The sequence below is a fragment of the Pelmatolapia mariae genome, linkage group LG18, assembly GCF_036321145.2.
Source record: "Pelmatolapia mariae isolate MD_Pm_ZW linkage group LG18, Pm_UMD_F_2, whole genome shotgun sequence".
In the NCBI taxonomy this organism is placed as follows: Eukaryota; Metazoa; Chordata; class Actinopteri; order Cichliformes; family Cichlidae; genus Pelmatolapia; species Pelmatolapia mariae.
In genome coordinates, this window is record NC_086243.1 from 32,163,985 (window position 1) to 32,176,540 (window position 12,556).

The window sequence follows — 12,556 nt, forward strand, 5'->3', positions numbered from 1 at the left end:
ATCAGCGCTCAGTCTAGTTTTAGTTTCAGGAAGTGAAACTTAGAGTCACTGACATTACGCCTGTTCTGTTGAAAAACAGAACAGGCATCTTGGAGTCCAGCACTCTTGGAATGCTGGACTCCAAGATGCTCCTGCTGATCACTGCTGGACCTGAAGATGTTGCCTTTGATTTCTACACAGAGAAAGGCTTCAAGTCCTGTTTAGTTTGTCTGGCTTCTTACTGTTAGAATCACCTTCAGCCACAGTATAATGTTGTTCCATTAAAAACAAAAAGAAAAGAAACACAAGCTGGTGGAGCCCTCCAAGAAGCTCCAGGAGAACATCTGCTCTCGTCATGATGAGGTGATGAAGATGTTCTGCCGTACTGATCAGCAGAGTATCTGTTATCTCTGCTCTGTGGATGAACATAAAGGCCACGACACAGTCTCAGCTGCAGCAGAAAGGACTGAGAGGCAGAGAGAGCTGGAGGTGAGTCGACAAAACATCCAGCAGAGAATCCAGGACAGAGAGAACTACTGTGACATCTGTTTTTTGTTTTGTTTTTTGTTTTTGTTTGATTTTTTAGATGGAGCTCTTTAATGTGCTTTTTTTTTTTTTTGCCATTTGTCACTGCTTCTCTTGCTCTAAACTTGGACCAAGCATTAAACTGACAGAAAGCTGTCACAAAGAAAAAATTAGCAAAGGGCGTCACCTGGTGGGTAAACACAGACATGACAACAAGAAAAAGTAAACTGCACAGACGTGACAATGGCTGAAAATATATTTCAGAAAAATATGTTTCAGAAAATGCACAGATTTTCTGAAAACGTGCAATAAGATCTTTTTAATATAACTTATGGTGTACAGAGCTGGTATTTGGCCCCTTCCTGATTTCTCTCTTATTTATATATCTATTTGTTTTTGCATATTTGTTTGCATATTTGTTGTTCAAGTTTACATGTTTCAGATCATTAAACAAATTTTATTAATAAGCAAAGATAACTCAAGTAAATCCAAAAAAGAATTTTTAAAACAATGATTTCATGTATTAAAGGAATAAAGCTATCCAAACCTAAACCAAAGTCTGAATTTAAATTAGACTGAGCTGCTTTGGCATGACCTTAAACAGGCTATTCACCACACTTAGGCAGGTGCACAGTGATTTCAGTCATGGGTCGGCACTTATTATTGGTCATCATATTGAAAAAATGCACATGTGGAAAGGCAGAATGTGTTAGGCACGCTTTTATGATCGGCTCCAACTATGCTGAGAAAGAAACTTTATGCATAGACTATTCCTTGGATCAATATTTAACTTGGATTATTGTAGAGTCATACATTCAGGTTTCTGCAAAGTACCAGTGAGGGGCTCGTAAGTAACTCGTTGAAATTGTACCAATGGCCTGAAGGGGGCAGCAATAACATTTTGATCCGTCTAATCTGCCGGAAATTAACAAGAAAAACAATAAGAACGGAAATGACGCACGCTTACTACTTACCTCTGTCTTCAAGTGAGAGTTTATCGAGGCGAGACTAACTGCTGTTATCGAAGACATTATCTCAGGTTGCAAAACGATCGTCCGGTATGAGGAGGAGATCAGCCACCACCGCAGACTGCTGGATATCAGCCGGAAACCCGAGATAAAGTTACACATAAATTGGTATGTAAAACTGTGACGATCACAATGAACTAACGCAGGAATACGACTCATGTAGGACCCTGATCGGAGCCCAGATTGTAGACAGAAAGAGTAAAATCAATGAGCAACTATGACCTGTTTGTATAGAAACAACACAAGTTCCCTTTTAAACGGTAAACTTCTTTTAGCGTTACACACGAGGAAGTGATTTTACTGGAAGGCTTCGTGTATTAAAGTCAAACAGAGACAAAGAAAGCTTCTGCTTTCTGCGCAGTGCCGTAGGTCTCTCTCAACATCGCCATGTGGCTGTTGTGCAGGTCTTCCCAGCCACGATATACACTTTGGAGAAGCACAAAAAAATAAAATAAAAATAAAACCTAGTGCGCGTCTACATTGCTGTTTACGGCCAAACGCACCTCCACAAATCGTTTGTGTGGTGCCTTTAGGTATACACCGTAAAGTTAGAAATTCGGACCATACAAATTTCTTATTCTTAAATATACTTGTTTGTGATATGCACATGTTATTCCCCTTTTTTCAGTTTACTGTTGTAATTTTAATACTTCAGCCAAGAGTTATTTACATTACTTTTCCATCTCTTTAAATCTTTAAATATATTAACAATTAAAGTTTTCAGCAAACAAACAAACAAAAAATCTTGTTCAAGGCTGCGATTATTTTGCATCTTGTTTTACTGCCGCGCTGAAGAGATAAAGCCCCCAGCTCTCTCTTGCTTTTTCTCCTCACTTTTGCATAGATAGACTGTCTTTCAAACTGTAATATGAACAGACCTATTCCCTTTAGAGACAACAATTAAATATAAAATTCTGTTTCTATGTCATATTATTTCAAACCCCCGACCAACAGTAGACCTGAAAATTATGAAGAGCATTGATAAGTGTAAACTTGACTAGTGAAGCTTTGCAGTTAAGAGTGAAGGGAAATGGCAGACTAAATATATCTATTTAATGTCAGACACACTGAAGTGAGAGTGCTTGTGACTTATTAAGGTACCATGCAAAAGTCTTGAGCCACCCCTCATCTCTTCATATTATGACAAGAAAATTGGAAAACGGTTATTGAAACACATGCAAACATGCATGGAAATCCAGTATGTAGGGCAAAAACAGAGTTTGTACAATTCTATGAGCTTGAAAGGCAACACTTGGTATGACCACCTGTGTCCCTCAACACAGCCTGAACTCTGTTAAAATTAGCTTTCTTCTTCTTGAATGACATTCCAAAGCTCTCGACTGAGTTTGAGTTAGATGCCTGTTTTATGCTTGAATGAAAAAAAATCCTCTGATAATTGTCAGGTACAAGGGCTGGACTGAAAAAAGTGAAAGAGCAGCCAATTTCTAAAGACCAGCTTTGAAAGACCTTCTGAAAGGCTGGAGAACTATTACTCAAGACCTCTGTAAAACATTACCAGAAACTGGCTCCTTTGATGCAAAATGTAAAGATTGGCTGAAGACTTTTGCACATCACTGGTATCTGTTTTAAGTTTGCCATCATTATATGTTGGGGAGTTCGGTGAGTTATGTGAGATAGGCTATTTATACATTCTAATTAGATCTGTAGTTCACAATTTGGTAAAAATACTTATTATGAGGAAATTCATGGCCTGATTCAAACCATACATTAAATATGGACAGTATGAAGGATTACAGTAGTGACTGCACTGCACTGAGCTTTGGATCTGCTGCTGCTCCGTGGTGCTGAAGCTCTTTGGCTTCACATCATTATGTGGTACCCTTGTGAGGTCTCTTAATTATTACGGTAGTATAGAAACAGAGCTGAAGAAGTTGCTCAAAAGCCAAACACTAAAATGCAATAAAAAGTCCAGAAAAAAGCAGATTGTCCCAAAGCCAGCTAAAATGATAAAATCTCAGTCTAATAATATAAGAACACTTTGTTGATAATATGTTTATATAGGAAGTAACAAAGTACAAATACTTTGTTACTGTACTTAAATAGAATTTTTGGCATTCTGTGCCTTACTTGAGTACTTTTTACTTTTACTTCTTACATTTTCAAAACAGGCTTGTTACTTTTGGTTTAAGGCATATGAGGGAAGTTATTATTTCATGTCACTGCGCGCCTTCAAACATCAAACTAATTTAAGCGTGAACAGTAACACATGAGGGGCAATCCTGTTCGTGTATCACCAGGGTATGTTGATAAAAAGGGATTAAAGAGGCACAATGGTGTCCGATAGTCAGGGGTTAAAGTGGATTGCGTTTTCTTCTTCTTTTCTTTTTTTTTGGCACAACACCAGAACAACTGCAGGTGTCCATAAGTTGCGGTTGTGATACTTCAGCCTCTAACTAGCGCTGCAGAAGAGTAGTGAGCATAAAGGGAGCAATGTTTTCTAGTGGCAGGTGATTTCAAATGCAGCATTTCTATTGGCTCAACAAACATCAGCCAACACACAAACTGTGTGGAGTTTGTCTCACAGTGTGTTGCAAGCTAAAGGTCCAGCTGCTGTATTGCACTGGGAGTGAAAAGAAAGAGCTAACTTCACTCAGAGATGGAGAAAGATAAGAGAGATAGGGCAGGAGAGGATAAAGAGAGCTTAGATTTAAAGGGAAGGACTGCTAAAGCTTACATTTAAGTCCTTGTGCTTTTAAATCAGATATTGGGTTTGTACATGTGACACTGTTTTTTTTTTAATATATATTGTAAAACATGCTGCAAAACAAACATGAGGTAGACTGTTATTTAAAGGCTGCATTAAAATAGATAAACAGGTTAGTTTGCTGTACTGTGATGGATTTAAAGTAAAGATCAGTGTGTTTGACTGGTGTACAGTGGCTGTCCAGTATAAAGACAGCATAAACTGTATACTGTCAGTGTAGAGCAGGTGTGTCATACTCCAGTCCTTGTGGGCCTGTGTCCTGAAACTTTTCCATGTGTCCCTCCTGCAACACACCTGAATAAACTTAGTAGGTCATTGGCAACACTTGACTGCATGCTGCGGTAGCAACCCCTAAACCTACTCAAGTAAACTGAAGTGACGTAAAGTGTTTGGAAAAATGTACTTCTAAAACTACTTGCACTACTTGCCACCTCAGTATGCAGTCAATTTCTATAGAGTGTTGCTAATGACCTACTTATGTTATTCAGGTGTGTTGCAGCAGGGACACATGGAAAAGTTTCAGGACACCGGCCCTTGAGGACTGGAGTTTGACACCATGAAACATCTGGTCGAATTCAGGTGGAATTGGACTTAAGTAGAGAATGTCTATAATTTTGCCAGCCTTCTGCATATCCTTTTTCTCTACATGTATGAATCTTCTCTGTGGTCTACCTTTTTCTTACTGCTTTGCAGCTTCATTCGAAGTACTGCTTCCATTTTCTCCACACACTCCCTTCACTCATTAGTACATATCCATATTTATCCTTAAACATGCTAACCTGCTGCACATCTTTTCCAGCTTGATCTCTGCCTAGCCACCCAGTGTTCCTGTTGACTGACTATCCCCCTTTTTCTTTGCTAACCTCTTCCTTTGAATACTTTCCTGTAGTTCCTCTGTCCATCAGCAAGTCTCTTTGTTCTCTTTCCTCTCTCCAAAGGATACATCAATCACCTGGTTGTGAGTTTCCCCCACGACTACAACTGTACCTTCCCATTCATCTGGCAACACGTCCCTACTAGGGCTGGGTATCGTCACTGATTTCTAGAATTGATTCGATTCCGATTCACAAGGTCCTGAATCGATTCGATCCATGATTCGATGTAGTTTGAATCGGGAAAATTTTGCCTCAGACAGTCAGAAATATTATAATTCTGATCATTTATCAGTACATATCCATATTTTTATATCTATAAAAAGAAAGCTGACATTTGTGAGACTTTATCAGAGGTGTAAGCATCACAGCAGATGCCTTTGTGTCAAAGTAACTGAGCATTAAAACAGAAAAACATGAAGGCGATTTTCCTGGCCTGGCTTTTTATAGCAGATAACCGTAAAAATATTTTGCAGTACAACAAAAACTGAAGAAACCCATGAATCAACATATAAACATTACCTGGTGCTGATGAAGTGAAGCAGAGTAAAGTTACAGAGGTTTTATTAGAGACACAGCTAAGCGTTTTGCAATTTCGCATATTCTAAAAAGTTTAAATTTCTTCAGTATTTAACAGCAGAAATGAGGCTTTCTTGTTGGAAGTCAGTTAAATTAAAAAAAACAACAACAAAAAAACAGTGCCCGACAGCGCTGTACATAACGGTAGATTGGTGGGTAATAAGCAAGCGAATAATGCAGAAAACAGAGATTTTTAGATGGGAAACTGTTGTTGAAGTACACTGAGAGAGTAAGAGAGAGAGAGCTCTGCAGGAAGTGCGATTTTTACCGTGGTGGAAGCAAAACAGAACAGCTCACGGGCACGTCACTGCAACCCCCCCTGGCTTCTGCTCCGCGGCTGCTGAGTGATCCCTCATCTGGGACTCTCCTCAGCTCTTTCTGGGACAGTGGCGCGGCTGCCCCTCTGTTGGTCTTCCTTGGTCTCTTGTGTTCTGGGGGCCTCTGGATGTCTGGAGTTTTGATCTCCTCCATACCTGCTTCATGCCCTGGAGGATGGGACTGTGGCCCCCCACACCCTCTAGCAGATCATTACATTAAGGAACCTTTTAAATACAAGCGCGCTCATGCTTACAGGCGTACACACAGGTGATCACACACACAAACTACACCCTTTTTGGCTCCTACCTCAAAGCACACTGTGCGCTGTCGATCTTACGTGCTGCACAATAATGTTTAATATTAAGTATTTAGTGTTATATTCCCATATATCATTGTGATGTTGTTTATTCTATTACTCTCGTTTTCTTCTGCTTGTTTTCTTTTTTCTTTCTCAACAGGTGATCCAGGTGATCGATATATGTATTTTTTGTCTGCTTATTTTGTTGGTTTTTGTTTTTTGCCCTTTATCCCCGTCCCTCTTCTCCGCTGTTTTTTTTTTTTGTTTTGTTTTGTTTTTTCCCCCCTCTTTCTTTCTCCCTTTTCTTTTCCCCTGTCCCGTATCTAGCAAGTAAAAAAAATAAAATAAAATAAAATAAAATAAACAATAAAAGGTAAATCAAATGGACCATTACGGCAAGGCTGGGATGGTCCATTTGGTAAAGTAAATCCGTTGGGCATCTTTCTTCGCCTTTAGACAATAATTCTGATGGCAAAAGAACCAAACGGGACAGGTTTAAAAAAAAAAAAAAAAAAAAGGAAGCAAAACAGAAAAAGAAGGGAATTAACGATGATGCTTATGTGAAGCGACATGTGAAGCGTAGTTTGGATCTTCTTTTGTGGCTGGTTCAATCAACTTTCTTTGGAGAGAGACAAAACCCGAAGCTTCAGAATCTAGCGCAAAACAAGATTTAAGCACAAAGTGCGGCCCCGCCGACACATCAGAATCTGTGAGCTCTCTGCTTTCAGCCCCGACGGTGTGTCCATGCCGTCGGGTGAGAAACTGTTTCTGATGCATTGGCGGGTCCGCGCTTTGTGTTTACGTCTTTGTGCAGTGTACTTGTGTGCTTGCTCTCATTTACTGTTTTAGCCGTTTGGTGGTTCTCGAAATTTTGTGAGGTTTAACCTGAGACTCTAGCATTTTGGGCAAAATAAATTTATATTTAAAAATCGATTCAGGATTTTAATGAATCGATATCACATTATTCAAGCTAGAATCGATTTTAATCGGAAAATCAATAATCAAAACCCACCCCTAGTCCCTACCACCCAGAGCCTGTCTCAACTCCTCCCAGAACTCTGTGGAATATTTTTCCTTCTTCAGCTTCTACCATTTGATCATTGCTTCTTCCTTCACTTGTTTCCTCTTCTTGATATCTGAAGCCATACTGTAGACTGCCATCCGATGCTGCCTAGCTGCATTCTCGAATAACACCACCTTCAGATGTCTTTGCTTTCAGACTGCACATTCTGCATAAGCTGTAATCCACCTGTGTGCTCCCTTCTCCACTCTTATCTGTCACCCTAAATTCCTCCTTCTTGTTGATCCATGTGTTCACTACAGTTGTTTCCATCCTTTTCATGAAACCCACCATCATCTTTCCTGCACTACTTAACAGGAACACCATAACACCATACCAACCCAACACCTCCTTTTCTCCTCTTTTCGCTTCACCTGCATTAAAATCTGCAGCAAGTAATCATTAAATATAGATTTTTTTTTCTCATGGAAAGGATTTTCTGTCATGTAGTTACTGATGTTTGTTATCTCACAAAAGTGACAATCAAAAAGTGTTTTAAAACATAAGGTTCGTAGAACCTCCCCTAATGTTTTGTACTCTGCTATTAAGAGCGCTAGAACTCAAGAGTGACTCGCAAAGGTGCTCTTGAAACATTTGTGCACTTATTCTCATATTTGAGAGACATGCTCATAGTGTAGAGGCATACTGGAAGATATTTTTTAAAATGTTTGTTTTCTTGTCATCACATCAATAACCTCTTTCTAGTGTCCCTTTTATTAAGACCTCCCACAGCAACATGAAGTGTGAGGAAGAGGAGGGTCTGGATGACCAGCAGGTGTGTAACCAGGAGAGTACCTCCAGTATGGACCAGGAGGACTCAGAGCCTCCACAGATTAAAGAGGAACAGGATGAACTCTGGATCAGTCAGGAGGAAGAGCAGCTTGTAGTGAAGCAGGAGACTGAAGGCATCATCATCTGGACTGGGGAAGAGCTAGATATTATGTGGAAGCCTGAAATAAAATTACACAGAATAGGTATGTAAAACTTCAAAGTACCATTTATGTATTTTTTTCCCTAAACATTTAACATTGAACATTAAACCTACATTCTCATAAGCCAAAGTGGAAACTGACTTCTTTCGTTCTGGTGAGGATTTCACTTCCCAGGTCCTTGGCCTCTGAACCATACTTGGCAATTTTTAATGCAACTTCAAATGCAGGATGGTTTGGTGGAAAAAAAAAAAAAAAAAAAAAAAAGAAACTCAAAAACCAAAGGCAAAAAGTAAAATTCTCTCCCATGACGTTCTGCAGGAAGTACTCAGACTCAGGCATAATCAAAGATGGACAAGCTGCCCCAAGCTTTTGGGCTCTCAATTTCTAGAGGGTGGTCTATTATTCACCCACTTACTAATTTCCACTCATGATTTCACCCATGGCAGACATTAAGCTTCAAAAGATTGAAAACTGTCCAGTTTTCTGTTTATTATTTTTAGCGTGGTCACTTTGACCTGAAAATCTATTACATATCACCCCTTGTCAAAGCATTCCCCTTTGAAGTGCCCTGTGTCCCATCTGAGGAGCCTAGGTGCTATCCTTCTTCTACTACATGAAAGAAGACTGTCTGGACACAAAACAGTCTACTAGTGCAGATACCTAAATACAACATATAGATGTGCTCGAAACACCCCATATGTGAGATGAATACATTACTTCTAAATAGGTGAGACATTATATGAGAATTAAAATAAAGTGTCCTTCAGTGCTGTTCTATAATATTCTAGTATGAACGTGTGATAATTTTGAATACTAGATTTACAACCTGAAATACCCAGTTGTTTTTTTTCATATCATTTTTGTCCATGTGTCACATCAGATCTCCCGCAACAATATATGTGTATGGAGGAGGAGGAGGCTATGAATAACCAGCAGGTTGATAACCAAGATAGAAACTCCAGTCTGAGCCAGGTCGACCCAGATCCTCCACAAATTAAAGAGGAACCGGAGGAACTCTGCACCAGTCAGGAGGGAGAGCAGCTTGTTCTGAAGCAGGAGGCTGATATCTTTATAGTGACTCCTATTTATAAGGAAAGTGACCACAGTGAATCAGAACCAAACTGTGACCATCTCCTTTCTTACAACTTTCCTGAACCAGAGAGCCAAGATCAGAAAGAAAGTGAGCATGTGGAGACAGGATCAACTAGATATGCAGAGCCGAAGAAGAGAAGAGGTCACAGTAACAAAACCAATAACTGTCCAGTGACGGAGAGTCAGTGCAAAACTGACACAAGTGAAAAGTCATTAAAATGTGACACCTGTGGAAAAACTTTTCAGTATAAATACAGGCTGACTAAGCATCTAAGAGTTCACACAGGTGAGAAACCTTACTCTTGCAGCACTTGTGGGAAAAGATTCAGTCAGCTCATACATGTGAAAAGCCATATGGCAATTCACACAGGTGAAAAGCCATATTCTTGCAGCTCTTGTGGGAGAAGATTCAGAAAGAAATCAACTTTAGATCTTCATGAAAGGATTCACACAGGTGAGAAACCTTATTCTTGTAGCACCTGTGGGAAAGGTTTCAGTCAGATGATACACTTGAAAACTCACATGAGAATCCACACAGGTGAGAAGCCCTATTCTTGTAAAACCTGTGGGAAAAGTTTCAGTGACTCATCAGCATTCAGAGTTCATGTTAGAATTCACACTGGTGAGAAACCTTATTCTTGCATCGCTTGTGGGAAAAGTTTCAGTCACATGATAAACTTGAAAACTCACATGAGAATTCACACAGGCGAGAAGCCCTATTTTTGTGGGACCTGTGGGAAAGGATTTACTCAGAGAAAACACTTGAAAACTCACATGAGAATCCACACAGGTGAAAAGCCATATTCATGTAGCACCTGTGGAAAAGAATTTAGAGATCAGTCAACATTAAGAAAACATATCAAAACCCACACAGGGGACAAGCCACGTTCTTTTGACACCTGTGAGAAAAGATGCAGTCAGACAAACATAAAAATTCACACAGCTTAAAAGTTTCATCCTTAGAGTCTATCAGAGCCGTCAGACATAGCAGTGTGTTAATGGTAAAACTCACACTAGTGAGAAACCAAATAACTCCAAAACCAGAAGGAAGAGATGAACTCACATTCAGGTAAATGGGCTACATTTTATCTCCTGGACAGTAAAAACACTTTTTGTATGGTTTGTTTGCCTTATTCTTATGATGTAGGGGAAACCCTGATTTTTACATTTGTCTGAGCAGATATATATGTACACCTATCAGGCATAGTATTATGACCAGTGAACAACATTATCTCTACATCATGGCTCTTGTTAGGGGGTAGGATATATTAGGAAGCAAGTAAACATTCTTCCCTTAGAGTTGATGAGTTAAACAGGAAAAATGGTTGAGTGAGTGAGTTTGACTTTGGGTCAGACAACTGGGTCAGAGCATCTTCAAAAATGCAGCTCTTATGGGATGTTCCCGGTCTGCAGTGGTCAGCATGTATCCAACATGGGCCAAAGAATGAAAAGTGGTGAACCAGTGATGGTCTCATAGACAGCCAAGGCTCACTGATCCAAGTGGGATCAAAGGCTGGCCCATGTGGTCCGGTCCAACAAACAGCCCCCAAAACAGAGTTAATGCTGGTTCTAATAGAAAGGTGTTAGAATATACAGTGCATTGCAGTTTGGGCGCTGCATAGTTGTCTTACCCTCACCCCCAACTGGTCGTAGTAAATTGTTGCTCCTCCCTGAACCTGGTTCTGCATCAGATTTCTTCCTGTTAAAAGGGAGTTTTTTTCTTCCCACTGTCACCGAGTACTTACTTATAGGGAGTTGACTGATTGTTGGGGTTTTTGTGTAATACAAATAACATTGAATTACTGCATACCAGTCGGGGTGTCCATGCTGATCCCTGGCCACGTGGACAATGGGTATGTGAACATCGTATCAACTACCTAAGTATTATTGTAGACAATGAACACCCATTCATATAAATGGTATTTTCTGATGTGTGTAGTTTCTCAATCATCCAGGCATGTTAGTTTAAGGAGTTTGGAAAGAAAGTAACTGGACCTCTTTACCTTTTGTGAAGAAACCTTAAGAAGCCTGTGGCCTCTCTATGTGGGGTAATGTGCCCCGCCAAAAGCAAAAATGCTTGCAGGGAGCACAACAAGAATTTTGAGGTGTTGACTTGCACTCCGAATTCCCCAGATATAAGTCCAGTCGAGCATCTGTGGGATGTGTCGGACAAACAAGTCCATACCACAGTACACCTTCAGGGGTATGGAGTCCATCCCTCGAACAGTCAGGGCTGTTTTGGCAGCAAAAGGGTGGCCAACACAATATTAGGCAGATGGTCATAGTTTTATGCTTGGTCAGTTTGTGTACATATGTATATTATAAATTTATATATTGTATTAGTGCTGGTGAGGTGATAAATATTAATTGTAGGTTCTCCAGTCTTTTCACTTGACAGCGTTGTTACAGAAAAAATATTTTTTTGTGGGTACTTTGCTTTTTATAGCCAAGATTTTGTTATTTTATTGTCCAATAAAGAGTCTTTAATCTCTTTAAAGAAAATTAAAAGCTTGACAGTGACACGCATAAGACCAAAAACAATGTGCCTTTATGGATTTGAGGTCACCTTATGTTTTAATACTTTTCATAAAAGATAAGCTTCCATATGGACCTCTTCTGTTGATTTATTTATCCTGATTTATTTAGTTCTGTTCCTTATTGTTGTGGGTTCTTTATTCTTAAAATTTAAATAAAGATTTCTTTAAAACATGTGACAATTTTTTTTTCTGAAGTGTAATTTCTAAAATATGAAGTGTTGGTTGTGTCTGTCATTATTTTATATGTATTTTGAAATTGAGGTTTTGATTATTTGAGGAAACCGTTCCTGGGCTGCTCTGGCTGCAGAGTGTTGCTGCTTCATTGAAGATATTTGTGTAGAGTAGCTGCAGATTGACAGTTCATACTGCATAAAAATACACTGCTCAAATATTAAAGGAACACTTTTTAATCAGAGTATAGCATCAAATCAGTTAAACCTCTGGGATATTTATCTGGTTAGTTAACTAGCAGAAGGGGTTGCTAATTAGTTTTAGCTGCTTTGGTGTTAATGAAATTAACAACATCTAGAAGGGCAACAATGACACAACCCCTGAAACAGGAATAGTTTTACAAAAGGAGCCACTGACATTTTCCCCTCCTCATCTTTTCA

The 12,556-nt window shown here is 39.4% G+C and overlaps 1 protein-coding gene across 2 annotated transcripts; it reads left to right on the forward strand.

The window, feature by feature from the left end:
• Window positions 1–1,464: 1,464 nt before the first annotated feature.
• Window positions 1,465–12,071, forward strand: LOC134616979 (zinc finger protein 135-like). 2 transcript variants are annotated; one of them, XM_063462119.1, is made up of 3 exons: window positions 1,465–1,640; window positions 8,090–8,358; window positions 9,197–12,071. In XM_063462119.1, exons 2-3 carry the CDS (start codon window positions 8,121–8,123, stop codon window positions 10,354–10,356), a joined length of 1,398 nt encoding a protein of 465 aa, XP_063318189.1. In that variant the 5' UTR covers window positions 1,465–1,640; window positions 8,090–8,120; the 3' UTR covers window positions 10,357–12,071. The 2 variants fall into 2 exon arrangements, with proteins under 2 accessions (XP_063318189.1, XP_063318188.1); XM_063462118.1 differs by having other exon boundaries at window positions 8,106–8,358.
• Window positions 12,072–12,556: the final 485 nt, after the last annotated feature.